Source organism: Hemitrygon akajei, chromosome 8 (assembly GCF_048418815.1).
Source record: "Hemitrygon akajei chromosome 8, sHemAka1.3, whole genome shotgun sequence".
Taxonomy (NCBI): domain Eukaryota; kingdom Metazoa; phylum Chordata; class Chondrichthyes; order Myliobatiformes; family Dasyatidae; genus Hemitrygon; species Hemitrygon akajei.
In genome coordinates, this window is record NC_133131.1 from 72,415,413 (window position 1) to 72,442,012 (window position 26,600).

Here is a 26,600-nt window from a genome sequence, read left to right on the forward strand (position 1 = left end):
GTGGATTAATTGGTCATTGTAAATTGTCCCTTGATTTGATTAGGGTTAATCGGGTAGTGGGGTTGCTGGAATGGCACATCTCGAAGGGTTGGAAGGGCCTATGTTGTACTGTATCAGTAAATACATCCAAAAAAAACTTGAAATGCAGACCATAGACTCAAGGAAATCTGCAGATGCCGAAAATCCAGAGCAACACAGACAAAATACTGAAGGAACTCAGTAGGTCAGACAGCATCTATGGAGGGGAATAAATATTCGATGATTTTGGGTGAGACTCGATTCTGTCCCCTTCCTTTTCAGAATAGGAAGGTAGGAGGGAGGGGAAGGAGTAAAGGCTGCCAGGCGATAGGTGAAACCAGATGAGGGGGAAGGTGAGTGGGTGAGGAGTGGGGCATGAAGTAAGAAGCTGGGAGGGCATAGGTTGAAAAGGTAAGGGCTGAAGAAGAACAAATCTGATCGGAGAGGAGAGTGGACCATGGGTGAAAGAGAAGGAGGAGGGGCACCATGGGGAGTTGATGGACAGGTGAGGAGGGGAGACAGGGTAAGAGGGAACCCAGATCTGTGGTGCACTCCAATATACATTCCCCAGACATCAGACTATCAATCAAAGGTCCTCACTATCCGGGCCAAGCCATCTTCTAGCAGCTCCCATCAGGCAGGAAGTACTGAAGCCTGAGGTCCCACATCACTGGGTTCATGAACAGCTACTTCCCTTCAGCCATTTATTTCTTGAACCAACCGGCTCAACCTTAATCTCGACAGATAGTAACACAATGACCACTTTGTACAAAAATGGTCATTTCTTTTCGGTTTTCTTGCAAAAAAAGTTGCGTTTTCCCATTGCTACCATCAGGGAGGTCGTCCAGGAACCTAAAGATCCACACTCAACATTTCAGGAAAAACTTCTTCCCCTTCACCATCAGATTTCCGAATGGACAATGAACCCATGAACATCATCTCAATATTTATTTTTTTCTATTTTTGCTCCCTTTTTGCACTACTTAATTATTTTCTATTGATTTCATATTGCAATGTACTGTTTTTATTGTGAAGTAACTGCTGCCGCATTACAACTAATTTCACAAACTACGCCAGTGACGTTAAATGTGATTCTGATGCCACTTGCCTGTGACGCTGCTGTCAGGTTGCCCTTACCTGCTCCTCTGGACACACCAATGTACTTGGACTTTGACTCTTGACTTTGAACAACTTGTGACTTGCTGAGATGTTCCAGCAGCCTGTGTGCATAACTCCACAAAGAGCTGGAGGATTCAACCATTCGGTTTTTGAACCAAGCTCTACTACCTGATCACTCCCTCAGTACAGTAACACCATGAGCACTCCGCGCTACATCGAACTTTACATTTCCTCTCAGCATATTCTTTTGTGTAGAAGGTTAGTATTCATTTCGAGACGACCATAAAACACAAAAACAAGCATGTACTGTGGAGGCTTTATTTTTAGGGACACCACATTTGGAGAATTGTGAGCAGTTTTGGGCCCCTCAGATAAGAAAGAATGTGCTGTCATTGCAGAGGGTCCAGAGGAGGTCACTACAATGACTCCAGGAATGAAAGGGTTAATGTATCAGGACCACTTGATGGCTCTGGGTCCATATTCGCTGGAGTTTCGAAGAAGAAGGGTAGAATCTCATTGAACCCTATCTAATATTTAAAGGCTGAGGTGTGGCGAGGAGAGGTTGTTTCCCGTGGTGGGGGAGTCCAGGACCAGAGCGCACAGCCTCAGGATAGAGGGATGTCCATTTAGGACAGAGAAGGAATTCCTTTAGCCAGAGGGTGGTGAAGTCACTGCTACAGGCAGCAGCAGCTGACAAGTCATTGGGCAGATTTAATGTGGAGGTTAACAGGTATTTAATTAGGTTACGGGGAGAAGACAGTAGAATAGGGTTGAGAGAGCTAATAAATCCTAAATATGCTTTATGGTATATACAATATGCTGTGATGTTTTTCTTGTGAAGATCATGTCTGGTGCTCTGTGCCAGTGAACGTTGTGCCTGATGCTCTGTGCCAGTGATGTTTTTCTTGTGAAAGTTGTGCCTGACACTCTGTGCCAGTGAACGTCATGTTGACACTGTTTGTGAGCATCGTGTTTGATGCTTTGTGCCAGTGAATGTTATGTCTGACGCTCTGTGCCAGTGAACGTTGTGTCTGATGCTCTGTGCCTGTGATGTTTTTCTTTTGAACATTGTGCCTGATGCTCTGTGCCAGTGAATGTTGTGCCTGCAATGTTTTTCTTGTGAACGTTGTACCTGATGCTGTGCCAGTGAACGTTGTGTTGATGCTCTGTGCCAGTGATGTTTTTTCTTATGAACATTGTGTTGATGCTCTGTGCCAGTGATGTTTTTCTTATGAACATTGTGTTGATGCTCTGTGCCAGTGATGTTTTTTCTTATGAACATTGTGTTGATGCTCTGTGCCAGTGATGTTTTTTCTTATGAACATTTTGTTGATGCTCTGTGCCAGTGAGCATTGTGCCTGACGCTCTGTGCCAGTGAATGTTGTGGCTGGTGCTCTGTGCCAGTGATGTTTTTCTTGTGAACGTTGTGTTGACACTCTGTGCCAGTGAGCATTGTGCCTGACGCTCTGTGCCAGTGAACATTGTGTCTGGTGCTCTGTGCCAGTGATGTTTTTCTTGTGAACGTTGTGTCTGGTGCTCTGTGCCAGTGATGTTTTTCTTGTGAACGTTGTGTCTGGTGCTCTGTGCCAGTGAACGTTGTGTTGACGCTCTGTGCCAGTGATGTTTTTCTTGTGAACATTGTGCCTGACCCTCTGTGCCAGTGAACGTTGTGTTGACGCTCTGTGCCAGTGATGTTTTTCTTGTGAAAGTTGTGCCTGACGCTCTGCGCCAGTGAACGTTGTGTTGACGTTCTGTGCCTGCGACGTTGCTGCAAGTTTTTCATTACACCTGTGCTCACATGGACTTGTGCAGATGACAATATACTTGACTGAATCTGGTGTAACAATCGGTCACAACTGCATCCATTGCTAGTTGCCACATCAACATATTTTACACAATGAGGAGAGCTAACCAATGCCTCTATTTTCTGAGGAGGCTGAAGAGAGCTGGACTTTGCACGTCCATACTCACGTCATTCTACAAATACAGAGTAGCGAGCATCCTAACAAACTGTGTCACTGCACGGTATGGAAGCTGCACTGTGGCGGACAGGAAGCTCTACAACGGACAGTCGAAGCTGCCCAATGCATCACTGGCACCAGCCTACCCACCATCAAGGACTTTATGCAGAAAGGTGCCAGAAAAGGGCCAGTAACATTGTGAAGGATCCCACCCACCCTGCTCATGGACTGTTTGTCCCACTCCCATCAGGCAAGAGGCTACACAGCATCCACACCAGGACCACCAGACTCAAAAAAGATTACCTTCCCCAAGCAGTAAGGCTGATCAATACCTCCACCCACTAACCACCTCTCCACACCCCTAACCACCACTACTTTATCATTTCCTGTCAGTCACCCTGTATACAGACACTCACATGTCTAGAGTCACTTTATGGACATAAAATCAATCTATGCATAGAAGCTATTTCGTGTATTTCTATTTATTGTGTTTTTTTTTACATTTTTGTTGTGTTCTTTATCTTATTGTGTGTAGTTTTGTATTGCATCAAATCCAGAGTAACAATTATTTTGTTTTCCTTTACACTTGTGCACAGGAAATCACATTGAACAATGTTGAATCCAACACCAGGCCGTTCAAGTGGAGCTTCTCTGAAATTCACTGAACAATATGCAGCTGCTCGACCAGTCATAAAATGGAGAACATCAGGCAGAGATCTGCTAAACAGATTTATTCAAAGAAAGGTGTAAAATACAATACTGATAAAACGAGTTTCTATGTAAGGACACATACAAAGCCTGCCCACCATCACACTGCGGCCTCTTTCCGCAAGCTGGTAGGGAGATGGCAACACACCCAGAGAGTGGGCACAGCTCTGAGGGTAACTGACGTTCTGGATACCATCGTCCACCCAGCATAAATCAGTACAGGCAGTGAACGGGCAGCCCGAAAACAGGCAAGGCCTTCAGCTCCAGCCTGCTCACCTCAGCTGACCAAAATGTAACTGAGGTTGGAAAATACCTGCCGGGCTTTGAGGGCAGGAGGCTTTTAAAACTGTAAACTGAACACGATATGTTTTTCTTTAAACTCTCAAACCATTTTTTTAAAATTCAGGTTAATCTCGTTTCGGGCTCAGCGCAGGCAGCAGTCCACTGATTAAAGGCCTGTTGAGTTGGGAGTCCCAGATTTGTACACGTGTACACACACGCACGCACACGCACACACACACACACGCACACGCTGTAGTACAATGCATCACACCCAGGTCAGAGGTGGTTATGTGATAAAATGGGTGCATTCGCTTTAGCAGTCCCGTGAACAAGGTGGCGAGGATTTAAAACCATTGCCTCTCTCACAGATTAAAAACAAAGGATTTGAACATTAAACATTGCCAAAGATCCCAAATTTCATAACATGCAATTACATTTATTCCGTGACAACTCCTTCTTAGATTAGAAACTAGATTACAAGGAGGTACGTAACCCCATAATTTGAAATGGTTCTGTAAGACAACAGGGATGCAATCATCGTAGGCTCTCAGTCCAGGCACAGCCCACTCTGTCCATTGAAGATGGCAGGATGAATATCTGAGTGTCAAGGCAACTGTGAGATTGTTAAGTGTGCGACACACACACCTCCCAGGCGATCTCAGTCAACGACTGATCTCCTGGATCATCTGGGAGGGAAAATACAGCTAAGGCCGTTCTTTGCCGTTACACCGCTGTCAGTGGATTCAGGATGCTGTGGGGCACTGGTCACACTGCAGGCGGGATACACGCAGGGTGGGAGTCCAGAGCAACTGCAAGGGCTCCAAGAATGAAAGACTGAACGGATTCAGGCAGCTGGGAAGAGAAGTCACTTGATAAAACCTTCCAAAATATAGCCCCACCAGAGCAGGCAACACCAACAGATGGGACATTTTTTTACATTCATGAATCATGAGCTGACTTACCTTTCCTGACAACATAAGAAGTTTAAAAGATTCTTTTTCCCTCCTCTTTTCACATGAAAGCTCGGCATTATAAAACGCAAAGTCTGTGTTCACCGTTCACGCACACTGGAGCAGCTGAATGGCTCAGACTGTTCCCACGTTAGTTAGCAAAGCTAACCCTGCACTCAAGAGTAACACACACAGAACTCAGCACGTCAGGCAGCATCCATAGAGAGGGACAAATAGCCGAAGTTTCGGGCCGAGACTCTTTATCAGGGAAGTCCTGGTGAAGGGTCTCGGATTGACAGCCCTTTCCCCATCCGTAGATGTTGCCCAACCTGCTGAGTTCCTCCATCATTTTAATGTGTGCTACCCTTCAAGATCAGCCCCAAGAGGTGAGGGTCCCAATTTTGACCTTCACAGTGATAACAAGCAGGGTCCCCTTCCCGCCGAGCTTGTGGGCTTTTTCAAAATTGAATTGCCCTGTTTTCATCCTTTGATTTGTACTTGCCGTTCAGCTGAGCCAGGGAGTATGTGAAATGGAGGGCGTCGGCCATTCCTCACCACCCACACCCCCCTGCTTGTATTCAATGAAACAAAATGGCGGGTAGGTCAGCCATGAAAATGGAACAGAACCAGCCAATTTCAGAGCAGGACAGGATCTTCTCAGAAAAAGTGACCAACGATGTTCAGCAAAACGCCAGTCATTTGGAAAACCAATCCCTCGCTGAGATTTGCCTAGCCCGAGAGGATCCGGCTGGTCCAGATCAAACAGCTATTTAAACCGGAAACACTGCTCAATGCCAGGACGCCTGCGGTGGGCTCTCAGAATGTGGGTTGGGTGCAGTACGTCACCGCTCTTCCACATGGCGACAGCTTCCTCAGTCACACACACGAATGCCTAGATAGCAATTATATTTTTACTGGGGGAGATGAGGAGCTGTCAAAGAATTCTCTCCCCTACCCCTCCCATCAAAACATTTCAGCTTCACCCCTGCAACCTGGTGGATACTGAAGTCCAGCAGCTCCCTTAGCGATCCACACTGACTTGGGCCTCGGTCCAGACGTATCTGGATCCAATGAAACCCCGTGCGTGAGAAGCTGATAGATTCAGAAGGCCCAAAACGCAACCCCTCAGACCAAAAGCTGGTATGTCGCAAATCCTTTCCCCCACCCCACCCCCCCTCCCCCGGTCCACCTGGCAGAGTCCAAGTGCCAGGTGCCCATTTCAATGGCTGCTGCCAATTCAGTCTTCAATCAGATTTGTCCTTCTTCTTAGTGGTAAACGGGACCTTGCTGGCCACGGTGGAGCCCACTGTGGAGACACCTCCTGCCATCGCGGACATGCCGCCCTTCACCAGTCCCACGCCAGCCGCCGGCACAGAGGTCACGGCCGTCTTGGTCGCCGACAGACCTTTCCCGCCCAGCCACACCACACCTCCGACCGTGGCGCCGACTGCTCCCTTGGTGATGTTGTAGAGGCCGCCAGTGACCTTCCAGATCATTCCAGCTTCTGTCTTAGGGTGGTCCTTCGAAGTGTCAGGAACTGGGAAGGAGAAATCAAAGGGTCAGAGGTCACACCTCACGATGGGAAGGATGTGGAGGCTTTAGAGAGGGTGCAGAGGAGATTTACCAGGAGAGCACATCTTAGGAGGGATGGTTGAGTGAGCCAGAGATTTCCCCTTTGCAGTGAAGGAGATGACAGATGCCTTGATGAAGGTGTACAAGGTGGTAAGAGGCACAGATAGAATGGACAGCCACAGACTCTTCTCCCAGGGCTGAAATGGCTAATAGAAGAGGGCATAATTTTAAGGTGATTGGAGGAAATTACAGGAGGGGAGATGTCAGAGGCAAGTTTTTAATTTTACACAGAATGTGCTGGGTGTGTGGAACACCCTGCCAGGGGGGATGGTAGGAGCAGATACATTAAGGATATTTAAGAGACTCTTATGGATGATAGAAAAATGGAGGGAAGGGTTAGATTTAGCTTAGAATATAGAACACCACAGCACAGTATAAGCCCTTTGGCCACACACCTTTGTGCCAACCTTTTAACCTACTCGAAGAAACAACTAAAATCTACAAATCAGTGACTAGGAATGAGGGAAGGGCAGAGGAAGTAAAGGCCAGGTGATTGAAGGAATGGAGGCTGCCATTTTGTGAACTGGTTGATTCAATTGGAGCAATTCAACGTGGACACAAAGAGTTTGGAGCAGAATTAGTCCATTTGGCCCATCAAGTCTGCTCTACTATTTCATCCTGGCTGATTTATTATCCCTTTCCTGCCTTCTCCCTGTAACCTTTCACATTGACTGATCAAGAACCTGTCAACCTCTGCTTTAAATAAACCCGACAGCCGCCTGTGACAATGAATTCCACAGATTTACCAGCCTCTGGTTAAAGAAATTTCTCTGTTCTAAATGTCCCTCAATTCTGAGGCCCTGCCCTCTGGTCCTAAACTCACCTACTATCGGAAACCTGCTTTCCACATCCACTCTATCTAAGCCTTTCACTATTCAATAGGTTTTAATGAGATTCTCTCTCATTTTTCTAAACTCCAGCGAATACAGGCCCAGAGCCATCTAACATTTTTCACACGTTAACCCTTTCATTCCCAGAATTATTCTCATGAACCTCGTCTGGACCTTCTCCAATGCCAGAGTTGCCGAGGATCGGCTACACTGAGACCATTCTAAGATGAGAAGCTGTTTATTTGGGTTTGTGGGAACAGCAAGCACAGGTCTGCAGAAAGAACAACTTGTGATCCGAGCCTAGAATTTGGATGACCAGGCTAAACCTGTCTGAGTTTGAAAGAACAAAGGAAGTTACTGGAGACACAAATAAGACCGTAAGATATAAGAGCAGAATTAGGCCATTTGGCCCATCGAGTCTATTCTGCCATTTCATCATGGCTGATCCAACTTTCCTCTCAGCCCCAATCTCCTGCCTTTCCCCCATATCCCTTCATGCCCTGACCAATCAAAAATTATCAATCTCTGCCTTAAGTATACATAGAGACTTGGCCTCCACAGCTGCCTGTGGCATTGAATTGAATTCCACAGATTCACTACTTTCTGGATGAAGAAATTCCTCCTCACCTCTGTTCTAGAATGACACCCCTCGATCTGAGGCTGTGCCCTCTGGTCTTAGATGTGGGGGAAAAGAGTTATAATGTAAGACCACTTTGCAGCCTTGGATCAGATCCACGAGTAAGCTGACACAGGTCAGTTAAGAGGAGCCTGAGCCAATGAAATGGAAGGATAACAGATTGATCTGATAAGGAAAAGGGTAAGAATAGAGGATTTCGGGAGTACGGACAGTGACAACTCTGTGGAGGGTGACCGCTGCAGATGTGGTAATCCCATATCAGAAATGTGGAGACTACAGTAAGAATGCCTGGCCAGCGTAGGCTCCAATTCCCGGACATTATAGAGAACAGAGAACACGACAGCATGGTACAAGCCCTTCAGCCCACTATGTTATGCCAAACTTTTAACCCACCTCAACATCAATATACCCCTTCCCTCCCACATAACCCTCTATTTTTCTATCATCCACGTGCCTATCTAAGATAAATGCCCTTAATGTGCCAGCATGTTCCACACATCCACCACCCTCTGTGTAACAAAACTAACTCTGACATCCCTCCTATACTTGCCTCCAATCATCTTAAAATTACGCCTCCTCGTGTTACCCATTTCTGCCCTGGGAAGAAGCCTCTGGCTGCCCACTCTATCTATGCTTCTCATCTTGTACACCCCTATCAAGTCACCTCACATCCTCCACTCCTACCCCAAGATCAGTCTGACCCTTTCCCCCCCAATGGGGGGCTATCATCTGTGTGCCTATCTCACTCAACCTGTCCTCAAAAACATGCTCTCTATCCCAGGCAGCGTCCTGGTAAATCCCTCAAAAGCTTCCACATCCTTCCGATAAGCAGACTGAACACAATACTCCAAATGCTGTCTAACCCTGGTTTTATGGAGTGCTGTTTGAATACACAAGGTGCCATTAAACAAGCAAGTTGCAAGGAAACATTTAAGGAAATATCTCAGCCCACAGTCAGATTTAAAGCTTGACCATTTGGGAGGGGTACAGTTGATTCCAGCTGCTAATTGAGAGAATAGCTGGGATTGCCTTTGTTTGATTGGGACACGATGCCACTTCACCGGGGCAGGAGAATGCTCACTGTGGCTTCAAGCTTGGAGAAGCCACAAACTTCCGGGAATAAAAATGAAACAATTTCACTATTCCAACAAGTTAGAAACTACAAAGAATTTGAAGGTATCGACAATCGTCTGATGAAACTGAAGATTTGGAGGATGCAACTGAAGATTCTATGAAGGCAGTCCATTATCTGGATGAGGAGCATGCACTGATTTTATGCTGGATAAATTTCTCCGTTGATAACTATCAGGAACTAGTACAGTTTCATAGTATGATAACACTGTTGGTAGCGTTCTAATTTGTTTGCATCCCATTTAAATACACAATTTGTTACTTAGTTGGTCTTTTTTATACCTTTTAACTATTTCCATGAAACTTCAGCTAATTGGGGTAGCCACTTAGATTGGGCCAAAATGTACTGGTCCTGATATGTCCCAATAACCCGGAATCCCCTGTACTAGGAACTGTTACTCTGCTAACGGGTCAGTGAACGTCTGGAAAGCTCCAGCAAAAAAGCTGGTGAAGCACGCGCTCAGTAAAGATCAAAAATCTTCAAACATGAGCTTTATTTGTCGCATGTAGATCGAAACATACGGTGAAGGGCATAGCTTTGCGTCAACCACCAGCACAGTCCAAGGCTTGGGTTGGGGGCAGCCCACAAGTGTCGTAGCACCTCTGATGCCAACACAGCATGTCCAGAACTCAGTCACCCGCATGTCCAGAACGCACTCACCCGCATGTCCAGAACTCACTCACCCGCATGTCCAGAACTCACTCACCCGCATGTCCAGAACGCACTCACCATCAACCCGCATGTCCAGAACTCACTCACCCGCAGGTCCCGAACTCACTCACCCGAATGTCCAGAACTCACTCACCCGAATGTCCAGAACTCACTCACCCGCAGGTCCAGAACTCACTCACCCGCATGTCCAGAACTCACTCACCCGCATGTCCAGAACTCACTCACCCGCAGGTCCCGAACTCACTCACCCGAATGTCCGGAATTCACTCACCCGAATGTCCGGAACTCACTCACCCGCAGGTCCGGAACTCACTCACCCGAATGTCCGGAACTCACTCACCCGCAGGTCCGGAACTCACTCACCCGCAGGTCCGGAACTCACTCACCCGCATGTCCGGAACTCACTAACCACCAACCTGCATGTCCGGAACTCACTAACCACCAACCTGCATGTCCGGAACTCACTAACCACCAACCTGCATGTCCCGAACTCACTCACCCGCATGTCCCGAACTCACTCACCCGCATGTCCCGAACTCACTCACCCGCATGTCCCGAACTAACTAACCACCAACCTGCATGTCCCGAACTCACTCACCCGCATGTCCCGAACTCACTCACCCGCATGTCCCGAACTCACTCACCCGCATGTCCGGAACTAACTAACCACCAACCTGCATGTCCCGAACTCACTCACCCGCATGTCCCGAACTCACTCACCCGCATGTCCCGAACTCACTCACCCGCATGTCCCGAACTCACTCACCCGCATGTCCCGAACTCACTCACCCGCAGGTCCGGAACTCACTCACCCGCATGTCCGGAACTCACTAACCACCAACCTGCATGTCCGGAACTCACTAACCACCAACCTGCATGTCCGGAACTCACTAACCACCAACATGCATGTCCCGAACTCACTCACCCGCATGTCCCGAACTCACTCACCCGCATGTCCCGAACTCACTCACCCGCATGTCCCGAACTCACTCACCCGCATGTCCCGAACTCACTCACCCGCATGTCCCGAACTCACTCACCCGCAGGTCCAGAACTCACTCACCCGAATGTCCAGAACTCACTCACCCGAATGTCCAGAACTCACTCACCCGCAGGTCCACAACTCACTCACCCGCAGGTCCAGAACTCACTCACCCGCATGTCCAGAACTCACTCACCCACAGGTCCAGAACTCACTCACCCGCATGTCCAGAACTCACTAACCACCAACCCGAATGTCCAGAACTCACTCACCCGCATGTCCGGAACTCACTCACCACCAACCTGCATGTCCGGAACTCACTAACCACCAACCTGCATGTCCGGAACTCACTCACCCGCAGGTCCGGAACTCACTCACCCGAATGTCCAGAACTCACTCACCCGAATGTCCAGAACTCACTCACCCGTATGTCCAGAACTCACTCACCCGTATGTCCAGAACTCACTAACCACCAACCCGCATGTCCAGAACTCACTCACCCGCATGTCCAGAACTCACTAACCACCAACCCCAATGTCCAGAACTCACTAACCACCAACCCGCATGTCCAGATCTCACTCACCCGAATGTCCAGAACTCACTAACCGCCAACCCACATGTCCAGAACTCACTAACCGCAAACCCACATGTCCAGAACTCACTAACCACCAACCCGCATGTCCAGAACTCACTAACCACCAACCCGCATGTCCAGAACTCACTCACCCGCATGTCCAGAACTCACTAATCACCAACCCGCATGTCCAGAACTCACTCACCCGCATGTCCAGAACTCACTCACCCGCATGTCCAGAACTCACTAACCACCAACCCGCATGTCCAGAACTCACTCACCCGCATGTCCAGAACTCACTAACCACCAACCCGCATGTCCCGAACTCACTCACCCGCATGTCCCGAACTCACTCACCCGCAGGTCCAGAACTCACTCACCCGCAGGTCCAGAACTCACTCACCCGAATGTCCAGAACTCACTCACCCGAATGTCCAGAACTCACTCACCCGCAGGTCCACAACTCACTCACCCGCAGGTCCAGAACTCACTCACCCGCAGGTCCAGAACTCACTCACCCGCATGTCCAGAACTCACTCACCCACAGGTCCAGAACTCACTCACCCGCATGTCCAGAACTCACTAACCACCAACCCGAATGTCCAGAACTCACTCACCCGCATGTCCGGAACTCACTCACCACCAACCTGCATGTCCGGAACTCACTAACCACCAACCTGCATGTCCGGAACTCACTCACCCGCAGGTCCGGAACTCACTCACCCGAATGTCCAGAACTCACTCACCCGAATGTCCAGAACTCACTCACCCGAATGTCCAGAACTCACTCACCCGTATGTCCAGAACTCACTCACCCGTATGTCCAGAACTCACTAACCACCAACCCGCATGTCCAGAACTCACTCACCCGCATGTCCAGAACTCACTAACCACCAACCCCAATGTCCAGAACTCACTAACCACCAACCCGCATGTCCAGATCTCACTCACCCGAATGTCCAGAACTCACTAACCGCCAACCCACATGTCCAGAACTCACTAACCGCAAACCCACATGTCCAGAACTCACTAACCACCAACCCGCATGTCCAGAACTCACTAACCACCAACCCGCATGTCCAGAACTCACTCACCCGCATGTCCAGAACTCACTAATCACCAACCCGCATGTCCAGAACTCACTCACCCGCATGTCCAGAACTCACTCACCCGCATGTCCAGAACTCACTAACCACCAACCCGCATGTCCAGAACTCACTCACCCGCATGTCCAGAACTCACTAACCACCAACCCGCATGTCCAGAACTCACTAACCACCAACCCGCATGTCCAGAACTCACTCACCCGCATGTTCAGAACTCACTAACCACCAACCCGAATGTCCAGAACTCACTCACCCGCATGTCCAGAACTCACTAACCACCAACCCGAATGTCCAGAACTCACTCACCCGCATGTCCAGAACTCACTAACCACCAACCCGAATGTCCAGAACTCACTAACCACCAACCCTCATGTCCAGAACTCACTAACCACCAACCCGCATGTCCAGAACTCACTAACCACCAACCCACATGTCCAGAACTCACTCACCCGCAGGTCCAGAACTCACTCACCCGCAGGTCCAGAACTCACTCACCCGCAGGTCCAGAACTCACTAACCACCAACCCCAATGTCCAGAACTCACTCACCCGCATGTCCAGAACTCACTAACCACCAACCCCAATGTCCAGAACTCACTAACCACCAACCCACATGTCCAGAACTCACTAACCGCCAACCCACATGTCCAGAACTCACTAACCGCCAACCCACATGTCCAGAACTCACTAACCGCCAACCCACATGTCCAGAACTCACTCACCCGCATGTCCAGAACTCACTCACCCGCATGTCCAGAACTCACTAACCACCAACCCGCATGTCCAGAACTCACTCACCCGCATGTCCAGAACTCACTAACCACCAACCCGAATGTCCAGAACTCACTCACCCGCATGTCCAGAACTCACTAACCACCAACCCGAATGTCCAGAACTCACTCACCCGCATGTCCAGAACTCACTAACCACCAACCCGAATGTCCAGAACTCACTAACCACCAACCCTCATGTCCAGAACTCACTAACCACCAACCCGCATGTCCAGAACTCACTCGCAGGTCCAGAACTCACTCACCCGCAGGTCCAGAACTCACTCACCCGCATGTCCAGAGCTCACTAACCACCAACCCCAATGTCCAGAACTCACTCACCCGCATGTCCAGAACTCACTAACCACCAACCCCAATGTCCAGAACTCACTAACCACCAACCCCAATGTCCAGAACTCACTCACCCGCATGTCCAGAACTCACTAACCACCAACCCCAATGTCCAGAACTCACTAACCACCAACCCCAATGTCCAGAACTCACTCACCCGCATGTCCAGAACTCACTAACCACCAACCCCAATGTCCAGAACTCACTCACCCGCATGTCCAGAACTCACTAACCACCAACCCCAATGTCCAGAACTCACTAACCACCAACCCCAATGTCCAGAACTCACTAACCACCAACCCGCATGTCCAGAACTCACTAACCACCAACCCCAATGTCCAGAACTCACTCACCCGCATGTCCAGAACTCACTAACCACCAACCCCAATGTCCAGAACTCACTAACCACCAACCCCAATGTCCAGAACTCACTCACCCGCATGTCCAGAACTCACTAACCACCAACCCCAATGTCCAGAACTCACTAACCACCAACCCACATGTCCAGAACTCACTAACCGCCAACCCACATGTCCAGAACTCACTAACCGCCAACCCACATGTCCAGAACTCACTAACCGCCAACCCACATGTCCAGAACTCACTCACCCGCATGTCCAGAACTCACTCACCCGCATGTCCAGAACTCACTCACCCGCATGTCCAGAACTCACTAACCACCAACCCGAATGTCCAGAACTCACTCACCCGCATGTCCAGAACTCACTAACCACCAACCCGAATGTCCAGAACTCACTCACCCGCATGTCCAGAACTCACTAACCACCAACCCGAATGTCCAGAACTCACTAACCACCAACCCTCATGTCCAGAACTCACTAACCACCAACCCGCATGTCCAGAACTCACTCGCAGGTCCAGAACTCACTCACCCGCAGGTCCAGAACTCACTCACCCGCATGTCCAGAACTCACTAACCACCAACCCCAATGTCCAGAACTCACTCACCCGCATGTCCAGAACTCACTAACCACCAACCCCAATGTCCAGAACTCACTAACCACCAACCCCAATGTCCAGAACTCACTCACCCGCATGTCCAGAACTCACTAACCACCAACCCCAATGTCCAGAACTCACTAACCACCAACCCCAATGTCCAGAACTCACTCACCCGCATGTCCAGAACTCACTAACCACCAACCCCAATGTCCAGAACTCACTCACCCGCATGTCCAGAACTCACTAACCACCAACCCCAAAGTCCAGAACTCACTAACCACCAACCCCAATGTCCAGAACTCACTAACCACCAACCCGCATGTCCAGAACTCACTAACCACCAACCCCAATGTCCAGAACTCACTCACCCGCATGTCCAGAACTCACTAACCACCAACCCCAATGTCCAGAACTCACTAACCACCAACCCCAATGTCCAGAACTCACTAACCACTAACCCGCATTTCCTTTGAATGTGGAGGAGACCGGAGTACCTGGAGAAAAGTGCGTGTGGTCACAGGGAGAATGTACAAACTCCTTAGACAGCGGTGGGAATCGAACGCTGATTGTCGATCGATGACTGCTGCTGTAAGACGTCGGGCTAACCACCTGGATACTGCGCTGCCTGTTAAGGGCTGCGGATGCCCAGCCCGAGAGGAAAATGGTGGCGGCAGAACTGTCCTGAAGGAGAGCTGCCCCCCCCCCCCCCCATTCCTGCCACTGGCATGAAGGGCGGACGCAGGAGGGCGATGACGCCAAGGGCCCCAAGGGCTGGAAGAGAGGCGAGTGGATGATGAAAGAGAGAAGGGTGGCTCAGACTCAGTCAAACGAGATAGAGGAAATAGGCAGCACACAAGCACAGTGGTTAGTACAAAGCTCTTCTGGCACCACAGAACTGGGTTCAATTCCCTCCGCTGTCTGTAAAGGAGTTTCTACGTTCTCCCCCAGGTGTTTTCCTCCCACATTTCATGGGCAGATTGGGCACAGGCTCGTTGGGCTCAAACTCCAAATTAATTTAGAGCGCCACAGTAGCGGCTCACTCGAAGCTATTACAGCTCAGTGCACTGGAGTTCAGAGTTCAATTCCAGCGTCCTCTGTAAGGAGTCTGTACACCCGCCTCATGGAATGAGTGGGTTTTCCCTGAGTACTGTGGCTTCCTCCCACAGACCAAAGGCATATCAGTCAGTAGGTTAGTTGGTCATTGTAAATTGTCCCGTGATTAGGTTAGGGTGAAATTGGGAGTCGTTGGGCCTATTCTGTGCTGTATCCCAATCAATGGATAAATAAACTGATGAGATGGAAAGGGTTATGCAGGAATTTAGGGACAGAGTTAAGAAGCGTAACAGTCAACTCCCAACTAAAGAGTTTAGTAGCAGAGTGACCACTCTGATCTAAAATGGACTGCTTTCTTTTCATTCTTATTCTTATCTTCTTGCTTGCTGCTGTAAGTAAGTTCTTCATTGCACCTGGGCACACAAGGACTCGTGCATTGTCAATAAACTTGACATTGACTGTGAACAGACTGAAGATCAATGGCTTATTTAGGGATAGAGCACTGTAACAGGATCTACCAGTCACACGAACCCACACCATCCAATGAACCTACTAACCCGGTAACTCCCTGGCTTCTCATTTCACTTGTTTCCAGTCAGGTGGACTTTCTTACCTTCTGGTTCGTGCTCCAGAACGCTTTCCTCCTTCGTGCTTTGCGATGGTGATCGGTTCATCTCTATGCCGTTCACAACCTGGAACGACAAGGAAGTGTTTCCGTGAAATCATAGGCCTGAAACCAGAGTTCTTAGCCTAAGTTGTACGAACAAATAAACATTACCAAAACGATTCAGCAACATGAATCAAAGTGCGCAGAACAAGAGGAGGCACGTAACCTATCCAGCAATGACTCCAGCACGAGGGGAGAGGAGGGGAGGGGGGGTGCGAACAAAGAAATTGTCGACATTTCAGGTGGAGATACTACATCTGGGTTGATTACTTCTGCACAGTCATTGAAACGTATCCAATCTTCCATTGTATTTGTCCTCAGAACAAGGGTATACCAGCTTCTCAGCCACAGTATGACAATGGAGTGGTGCACGCCAGCTGTAAGATTAGGGTTCAATTCCCACTGATGCCTGTAAAGCAGCTGTACGTCCTCCTTGTGACCACATGGGTTTCCACCAGGTTTCCTCACACATCCCGAAGACGCTTGGGTTAAGGTTAGTGAGTCCTGGCCGTGCTGTGTTGGCGCTGAAATTGTGGAAACACTTGCGGGCTGCCTCCAAACATCTCGGATGTATTTTATGGTACGTTAAGATGTACACGTGACAAATAAAGCAAATGAAAGGAAACCATTGCCCCTTCTGTGTTCTTGACCTTTCTTCTCCTGCTAATGCCACAACCCTCCAAACTCTATGGATTTGAAATTAGTTCAAAGAAAACAAGTTTGTGCCCAACTGTTGGGCATAAATATCATTTAATGGGCAATTTTGGACTTGACTTCCAGTGTTCACATCAGAAGAATGAGAAGAGATCTTATAGAAACATAAAATTATGAAAGGGATACATAAGATAGAGGCAGGAAAAATTGTTTTCACTGGTAGGTGAGACTAGAACTAGAGGACATAGCCTCAAGATTTGGGGGGGGGGGGGGGGTGGGGAGTAGATGCTGGGGAAGCTGGTGCCCATGATAGAATTGGCTGAGTTTACAACTTCCTGCAGCTTTTCCCTGGATCCCGTGCAGACTCTATATTTTTGCAGAGGGTTCTCTGCAGCAGGTATCTCACCACAGAATCTGATCATTTCATAGGCTGATCCTCATTACTGGAATGTCTAGTCTGAGCTGTCTTTTTGTAGAAGACAACCACAACTTCTTATCCTTTTTCTTCTCATTCTTTGTTCTCTCCCTTCCTTCCAGTAAAATTAATCAGTTATTGAAGTATATATATATCTCTCATATACAACCTTGAGATTCATTTTCTTGCAGGCATTCACAGGAAAACAAAGAAACACAAGAGAATTTATGAAAAACTATAAAGATTGACAAACAACCTGTGTGCAAAAGACGACAAACTGTGCATATAGGTTAGTAATGCTGAGAACACAAGTTGAAGAGACCTTGAAAGTGAGTCTGTAGATTTCAGGGTGGTCTCCATTGTAGACAGGGACGGTGTGGGTTACAGCTGGATTGCTTTAGTATGGGGTGTTCAGTCCAATACATACCCTGCAGGTGGATGTGAAGCATTGTTTGCCAGTAACAGTTTTATCACGTCTGAGCCCTGGGCTGGGAACATTTAAACCTCTTTAACCAAAAAAAAATCAACAACTGAGAATAAGCACATTAGATTCTGCAGATGTTGGAAATCCAGAGCAACACACACAGAATGCTGGAAGAACTCAGCAGGTCAGGCAGCATCTGTGGAGAGGAAAATCAACAGTTGACATTTTGGTTGGAGAAATTCAGCAGAACTGTACTGAAAGGATAGAGGGCAGAAGAAGAGGAGGGAGAACAAGCTGGCAGGTGACAGGTGAGGGAGAAGATGGGTGTGTGAGGGGGGATGAAGTGAGAAGCTGGGAGGTGATAGTTGGAAGAGGTAAAGGGCTAAAGAAGAAAGAATGTGATAGGAGAGGAGAGTGGACCATGGGATAAAGGGAGTGTTACACAGCAATGTCGGAACTGACAAGTTTGCAGATGATACAAAGATAGGTAGGCTCAAAGGGCTGAATGGCCTAATTTTGCTCCTGTATCTTGTGGTTTTATGGGATGTGCTGGCATTGGAGAGGTTCCATTCACAAGAATGATACCAGGAATGAAAGGGTTCACGCACGAAGGACATTTGATGTCTCAGTACTGTACTCGCAGGAGTTCAAAGAAACAAGGAGAAATTTATTTAGTCAGAGGGTGGTGAATGTGTGGAATTCATTGCTAGACAGCTGTGGAGGGAAAATGTTCAAGTGTTCCTTTGCATTATAGTCTAACTCGAAACATCCCCTGTTCCTTCAGCTTACTGCAAGCTTACAGCATCTCACAAGGACTTAGCCACCTCTTCCCCCCCCCCCCTCTGGCTGGGTGGATCGGTCATGGATCATAATTGCACTACAGGCATCCAGTATCTGCACTCCATTCATCATGACCTTCTGGGGCTCCAGTTACCAGTCACTTTCATTCCCCTCCCCTTTCCCACGTGTATACCCCCTCCATCTCTGGCACTGCCAGGAGTTTGACGAAAACTAGCTGAACAACACTGTCCATCCTGCCTGGGTCATCTACAACCCTGCACCTAATTCTCCAGTTTCAAAGTTCAAAGGAAACAATTTCAAAGTTTGTACACATCACCCTGGGATTCGTTTCCTTGTGGGTATTCACGGTAGGACCAAGAAATACAACAGAATTGATGAAAAGCCACACAAAAAATGGATTGATGGACAACCGATGTGCAAAAGACGACAAATTGAAAATACAAGAAATAAATAGACAAGTAAATAAAGAATACTGAGACGTGAGTTGTAGAGTCCTTGAAAGTGAATCAGTTCGGTGTTGAGCTGAGTGAAGTTATGCACACCACTTCGGAATCCTGATGGGCAGTAACCATTCCTGAACTGGTGGTGTGGGTCCTGAGTCTCCTGTACCTTCCTCCTGATGGCAGCAGCGAGAAGACAGGATGACCTGGGTGGTGGGAGTCCTCGATGATGGGCGTTGCTTTCTTGCAATAGCGTTTTTGGGAAAAGTACTCCCCACCCCCCACTACCCCAGTCTACTGCCACCCTTTCTTTCCTCTCCTCCGGCCACTTCTTCCGCTCATCACCCTAAATGGGCCCACCTCCAATGGCTGCGCCCTCTGGTCCCGGACTCACCCACTATCGGAAACATCCTCTCGACATCCACTCTTTCACGGCCCGCCAACATTTCACAGGTCCCTTCACATCCTTCTAAATTCCGAGTACAGGCCCAGAGTCATCAAACGCTCCGAACACATTAACCCTTTTATTCCCAGGATAATTCTGTGAACCTCCTCCAGACCCTCTCCAACGCCAACACACCTTTTCTTAGATAAGGGGCCGAGAAAAAAACCAGGTGGGCGTTGGGGGTGGTGGCGGCCTGACCAGTGTCTCAGAGACAAGTGATTAAGGTCACACGAGGTGAGCGATCTCAGTGTGGACAAAGGACGTAGTTTGAATGTTGGTTCTTTAATCAGCCTGGCGTCGGGGGGGAAACAGAATTAGCAAAGCCTGTTTTTTTTCCTCTCTGTGAGTAATTAGAACTCCAGTGAGGTGTAAAATCCCGCCGTGGATGAATCTTGCGTGTTGCACATTTAAGAGAGTCACACACCAGAGAACAAAGACCCAAGAGGGGAGATATACTGCTGAAACTGCACTGAATATCCCCATCCCGTGCCAACACATGAGAACGTGCAGAACGCTGCTCAGCTCTGGGTAAGACCAGGTCTCTTAGTGGGGTGTGGGGAACATTCTTGTGCCTAATGTCATCGTTACAGCTGTGCCCTGAGCAACCTCAAAGTCATCCCACATTATTCACAATTCCTCTCACTTTTCACACTGAACACCTGCTACATCTTAAATTAAAATCAGAGGTCGAATCACCAGCCTCCCTATTCCACTTAACGAACATTAACGGGCACTAACGATCCATTGGAGGGAGGGAGGCATGCTGCTAGCTGCAGGAGTTTGTGGAGAATTGGCATGTCACCAAAGACACTTGCAAGTTTCTCCAGATGTAGCTTGGAGAGCATTCTAACTGATTGCATCACCATCTGGTATGGAGGGGCCACTGTACAGGATCGGAAGAAGCTGCAGAAACTTTTAAACTCAGCCAGCTCCTTCATAAGCACTAGCCTCCCTAGTACTGAGGGCACCTTCAAAAGGAGATGAGGCAGAATCCTTCATGAAGGACCCCATCACCCAGTGCCCTCTTCTCATCACTACCATCAGGAAGGAGCCTGAGGACACACACTCAGCGTTTCAGGAACAGCTCCATCAGAATGGACAATGAAGCCACGAACACCATATCGCTATACTTCCTCTCTATTTAAAAAAAAGATTATACATCTCAATCAGAAGCACATCTGTGTATTTACACACACATACAGATGCCCTTCTACCAACTACTGTTGTAAAGTGTGGCTCTTTAAGGTACTGTCAGCTTGAACCAGTCTGGCAATTCTCCTCTGACCTCTCTCAGTAACAAGGCGTCTTTGCCCAAAGGATGTTTCCTTTGCTTCTTGCACCATTGTTGGGTGTGTGAAAACTCCAGGGTATAAATCAGCCATGATGAAATGATGGAGCAGACTCGATGGGCTGAAGGGCCTAATTCTGCTGCTGAGATCAGCAGGTTCTCAGATACACTTGTCTGCTACCAACAAACATCCCATGGTGAAAGTCAACTAGATCACATTTCACCTCCGTTCTCGTGTTTGGTCTGAACAACAACTGAACCTCTTGACCATGTCTGCATGCTTTCATGCACTGAGTTGCTGCCACATGATTGGCTGATTGGATATTGGCATTAACAAGCAGGTGTACCTAATGAGAGGAGGGGGAAGATTTTTTTACATGGTAAATTATGGTATATTTTATGGACTGCTCCATACTGCTACCTCAATACATCAGATTTCACAATATATGATAATAAATCAATTTCTGACGATTCCGTACACTATTAGGTCAACTGGGCAAGTCACCATAGCCTGAATCACATAGGATGGGGTTTTACATGACAGGTGACGACACATCCACTTACACTGGACTAAACAGGCACACATACAGTATACAACTGCACATATATCTGTGGAAAGAGGCAGGAGCTCCAAGTTTCTGGGGATGCACATCATGGGCAATCTCATCTGGCACTTCAATGCCACCTCCAAAGTTGATTGGCCACGTGGGTGTAATAGAGTGCTGCGGGCTCTCTGGCCGGTTATCGTGCTGTATCTCTAAATAAAATGCATCAAATTGAATAGCAGAGTAGACTTGAATGGCAGAATTCTGAAAAACAGCCACCTTGGCCCCGAACTCTGCTATGGATCGAAGAGCCTGTTCCAGGCTGTGTTTCTATAAAATAAAAATATCCTACAACATAAAAACAAAGAGTTTCTCCCCACAATTCCTTTGACCCGTTATGAACAGGAAACCCTGTTTTCAATAGCTATTGACTCTTCCCTGTTGCCATCATCCGTTCAGGCGGGTCATGATGGATTTACAGCACATTTGTAACCCCCCCCCCCACCCATTCCTCAATAAACCACCCCCCCATCACCTTTAAAACTCCACCATGGACAGTTCCAAGCCCGGCTGTGAAAGGTGACGAGTTGGACATGGGGCTAGCAACCCATATCCCGCGAATACCCAGTGCTACAGTAACGCCAACACCAGCTCCAAAGATCTCACCCTGGGAGAGGAGGAAAGCACCAAGATGATGGGTTACACCTGAGGACAAGGTGAAAGACTGGTTCCAGGTCACAGGGCTCTGGGGAGCTACTGTCGGCGGTCTAGGCCTCAGTAGGGGTGATGGGTTTGCCATTATACACACACAGACCAGACCAGGTAGGAGTGACCCATTTCCTCCCTGAAGGCATTAGTGAACTCGACAGCTTAGTAGTTTCATGGTTATCTTTACTGTACAACACTGGACAACAACAATTTTGTTCCTAAACACTTCTGGGTGTATCTTAAAGATTTCGAGCAGATCGTGAAAATCACCATGAAATTTTCCCCTTCACCAACTCTTTTTTTATGTCTATATTTGTTATTCCAATTCAAAATTCAAGTCAATTAAACTGGTGCCCACAATGTAAGCTGAAAAGTTTTCCATCCTGCCCTGGCGTGCCTGGGCATGCTTAGGCAGGGCGGATGCTGCAAGGTTGGACAGGTTTTTAGAAAAACTAAGTTTCCACGAAGGATTTTGATATGTGAGACAGATGTTTCCCAGAATAGCTGATGCCAAGATTAAGGACTGAATCTTTATTGGTCCAGAAATCAAACAGGTCATCAACGACAAAGAACTTCTAGTGGGAATGTAGAAAATTGCATGGAAGGCACTCAAGGATGTTGTTGAAAACTTTCTTGGCAACTGCAGAGCAATAAATTATGTGCAGCTTCAAGCATACAAAACCATGAAGTGCAACATGTCTCCAAAGATGAATTTTCTACATTCCCGTTTCGACTTCTTCCCTGCAAATCTTGGTGCTCTCAGTGACGAGCACAGTGAAAAATTTTACCAGGACATCGCTGTCATGGAGAAACGGTATTAGGGCAACTGGAATCCATTAATGCTGGCTGATTATTGTTGGACACTTAAAACGAGAAGCCTCAGACACTGAGTGCAAATGAAAATCAACAACACATTTATAGCTTAGTTGAACTATTGCACCAAGCGTCAACAGTTATGCAATTAAACGCATTATATTCAATAAAAGTTAATTTCTTGTCTCTCCAAATACCTGTGCGATAGAAGAACTCTGAAATTATACTTGTGTTCAGCTTGAAGTGCTCCATCATAAGCAAACACAATTTCTGAGGAAGCAACACTCCCGAAAAAATTTGCTGTCTAGCGAGACAAACTTAGATGATACAGTGTGATCAGTGGTCCAGAACTCTGTGAGTTAGGCCAGAACTTAATCACCATCCCCTTCCCATTTACTGTCTCTGGATCCTTCAATTTTATACACCTCAGTTAGGTACACCCCCCCCACCCCCATTGCCAAATAAACACCAATAGCCCTGCTAATCACATTTTTCCAGTTCTGACAACAGAATTCTGGAGATCATTCTGATTACATCACTGCCTGGTATGGCGGGGCCACTGCACAGCATCGGAAAAAGCTGTAGAGGATTGGAAACTCAGCCAGCTCCATCATGGACACAAGCCTCCCAGCGTTCAGGACATCTTCAAAAGGCGATGCCTCAAAAAGTGGTATCCATTATTAAAGACCCTCATCACCCAGCACCCCTACCACCAGGGAGGGGGTACAGGAGCCTGAAGACACAGCTTCCTCCCCTCTGCCGTCAGATTTCTGAATGGACAATGAATCGATGAACACTACCTTGTATTCCTCTTATAAACTATTTATTTTTGTAACCTGTTGGAACTTTTATGTCTTGCACAGAACAAGAAATTTCACGACATACCCCAGTGATAATGCCGTGGAACAACACACACAAAATGCCGGAGGAACTCATCAGGTCAGACCGTAATGGAGGGAAGGTCAATGTTTTGGGCCGAGACCCTTCATCAGGACTGGAAAGGAAGGGGGAAAAGCCAGAAGAAGTACGTAGGGGGAGGGGAAGGAGGACAAGCCGTCAGGTGATAGTGAGATCAAGTGAGGGGGCATGAGATGAGAAGCTGCAAGGTGATAGAGGGCTGAAGGAGGAATCTGACAGAAGAGGGGAGTGGGTCTTGGGAGAAATGGGAGGAGAAAGGGAGCCGGGGGAGGAGATGGGCAGGTGAGGAGAAAGAAGGGGTGAGAGGAGGAAATGGAAAAACAGGGAAGGGGAAGGGGTAAGCTCCACCATTACAATAAGAAATATAAAAGATAAATTGTGCAAAAAGAGAGCAAAGTAATTTGGTTGTTGAGAGACCGTTCAAAAATCAGATGGCAGAGCGTATACCTGAAAAATATCTTCAAGTAGACAAGCACCGTTATTGTGGTTGAACCAAGTGGATAGAAACTGCTTGGTAGAAAACCACAGTAGAATTGCTTAGAAGCAGCTATAAACACGCGAACAATGAACAACAAGACAAGCCATCTGCATCAAAGTCAGAGACCACCCATGCACAGGGGAGATCAGAGAGTCAAAGAGAGTGAATGAGTGTGGGTGGGTGGGAGGGAGGAAACGTGGTTTGTTTTGCTGCGTCCTGCCCGAAACGTCTCTGTTCCATAGACGCTGCCTGGCCTGCTGAGTTCCTGCAGCATTTCATGTGCACTGCTTGGATTTCCAACAACTGCAGACTTTCTCGTTCGTTTTGCTGTCGTTGCTTTGCTGTGTTCTGTCGTGTTGCTCTGCCGAGCATTGTGGGTACGCTACGTTGGTGCCGGAGTACGTGGCAACATTTGCGGGCTACCCCCAGCACATCCTTAGGTTGTGTTGGCTGTTAACGCAAACAACACGTTTCGCTGTGTGTTCCGATGTTCATGCAATACATCAATATGAATCTGAAACCGAGTGTGTGGCAACACTTGTGGCTGCCCCAGCTCATCGTTGGTGTGTTGGTTGTTAAAACGAACAAAGCATTCACCATACACTTTGAAGTACATCTGATAAATACATCTAAATCTGATTAGGACTCCACTGATCTAAAGCCCATAGGGTATGGGAGCTGATCCATTGTGAACACAAGAGATCCTACAGATGCTGGAAATCCAGAGCAACTCACACAAAACGCTGGAGGAACTCAGCAGGTCAGGCAGCATCTATGGGGAAAAAAAAAGAGTAAACAGTCGACATTTTGGGCTGAAAACCTTCTTCAGGACTGGAAAGGAAGGAACAGGGAAGATACCAGAATAAAAAGGTAGGGTGGGAGTGGGGGGAGGGAAGGAGGACAAGCTAGAGGTGATGGGTGAAGTCAGTTGGGTGGGAAAGGTAAAGGCCTGGTGAGGAAGGAATCTGATGAGAGGAGAGTGGATCATGGAAGAAAGGGTTGAAGGAGAGCACCAGGGGGAGGGGATAGGTAGGTAAGGAGTTAATTAAGAAGTCAGAGTGGGGAATACAAGATGGAAGGAGGAGGGTAAATCAACTTACTGGAAGTTGGAGAAACCAATGCTCATGCCATCAGGTTGGAGGCTACCTAGATGGAATCTGAGGTGTTGCTCCTCCATCCTGAGAGTGGCCTCATTGTGGCAGAAGAGAAGGCCATGGACCAACATGTCAGAAAGGGTCCTGACGAAGGGTCTTGGCCCGAAACGTCGACAGTGCTTCTCCCTATAGATGCTGCCTGGCCTGCTGCGTTCCACCAGCATTTTGTGTGTGTTGTTTGATGTCAGAAAGGGAATGGGAATAGGAACTAAAATGGTTGGCCACTGGGAAATTCATTGCTCTAATGAAAACCTGCCAGGTAACTCTCCAACTGCTTTGCATACAATACCTCCCTCCGGCAAAACATTATCTAGGAGCTTCTGAATCCGGGAACACACTCCCAGTGTCCAAATAATTGGAAGCAAACAGCAGTGGCAAAAGTGTCATCAGTGTGGCTGAACTCTTAGCTACTTGGCAGGCATTTGCTGCAATTTCAAATGCTACTCCTAAAACCCCAACAGTGTTTTATAGGTTGGAGCTAACAAAGATGACGCTGTCAAGGATGTGGAAGCTTTAGAGAGGGTGCAGAGATTTACCAGGAAGCTGCCTAGATTAGACAGCGCATCTAACAAGGAAACAAACAGTGAATGTGCTGCTTATGTCAACGTCCAATACAGTCCGAGGACGTGCCTGTAAGTGTCGTCTTGCCTCTAGCACCCACACAGCACGCCCGCAACTTAAGGACCCTAAATCGTACATCTTTGGAATGTCAGAGGAAACCCGGGCGGTCATGGGGAGAACGTACAAACCCCTTGTAGGAAAGGGAAGTGAAGGAAATCGAATCCCAGTCGGTGTTCACTGGAACTATAAAGCAACTGCACTAATTGCTTTACTAATGTGTCACCCCAATGTTTCCAACCCTGATCACCACTGCCAACCACAGCAATGTAGCAATGATCTGAATCAGGTTTTATATCACCGGCATAAGTCATGAAATCTGTTAACTTAGTGGTAGCAGTATGTGATAATACAGGGGGGGAAAAGTAAAAGTATATATATATTAAATACAGTTAACTTAAAAATAGTGCAAAAACAGAAATAGTAAAAGTGAGGTACTGTTCATGGGTCCAATATACACTTAGGAATCAGACAGCAGAGGGCAAGAAGATGG

At 47.9% G+C, this 26,600-nt stretch overlaps 1 protein-coding gene across 3 annotated transcripts in view; it reads right to left on the bottom strand.

The window, feature by feature from the left end:
• Positions 1 to 3,814: 3,814 nt before the first annotated feature.
• The window catches only part of LOC140731984 (transmembrane protein 263), a 40,963-nt gene continuing 18,177 nt past the window's right edge, over positions 3,815 to 26,600 (bottom strand). For all 3 annotated transcript variants that reach the window (XM_073054035.1, XM_073054036.1, XM_073054037.1), the window contains 2 exons: positions 16,353 to 16,431; positions 3,815 to 6,575 (listed from right to left, as the gene is read on the bottom strand). In XM_073054035.1, coding sequence (XP_072910136.1) covers positions 6,283 to 6,575; positions 16,353 to 16,431 — 372 coding nt within the window. In that variant the 3' untranslated portion in view covers positions 3,815 to 6,282. The remainder of the gene's footprint in view (positions 6,576 to 16,352; positions 16,432 to 26,600) is intronic.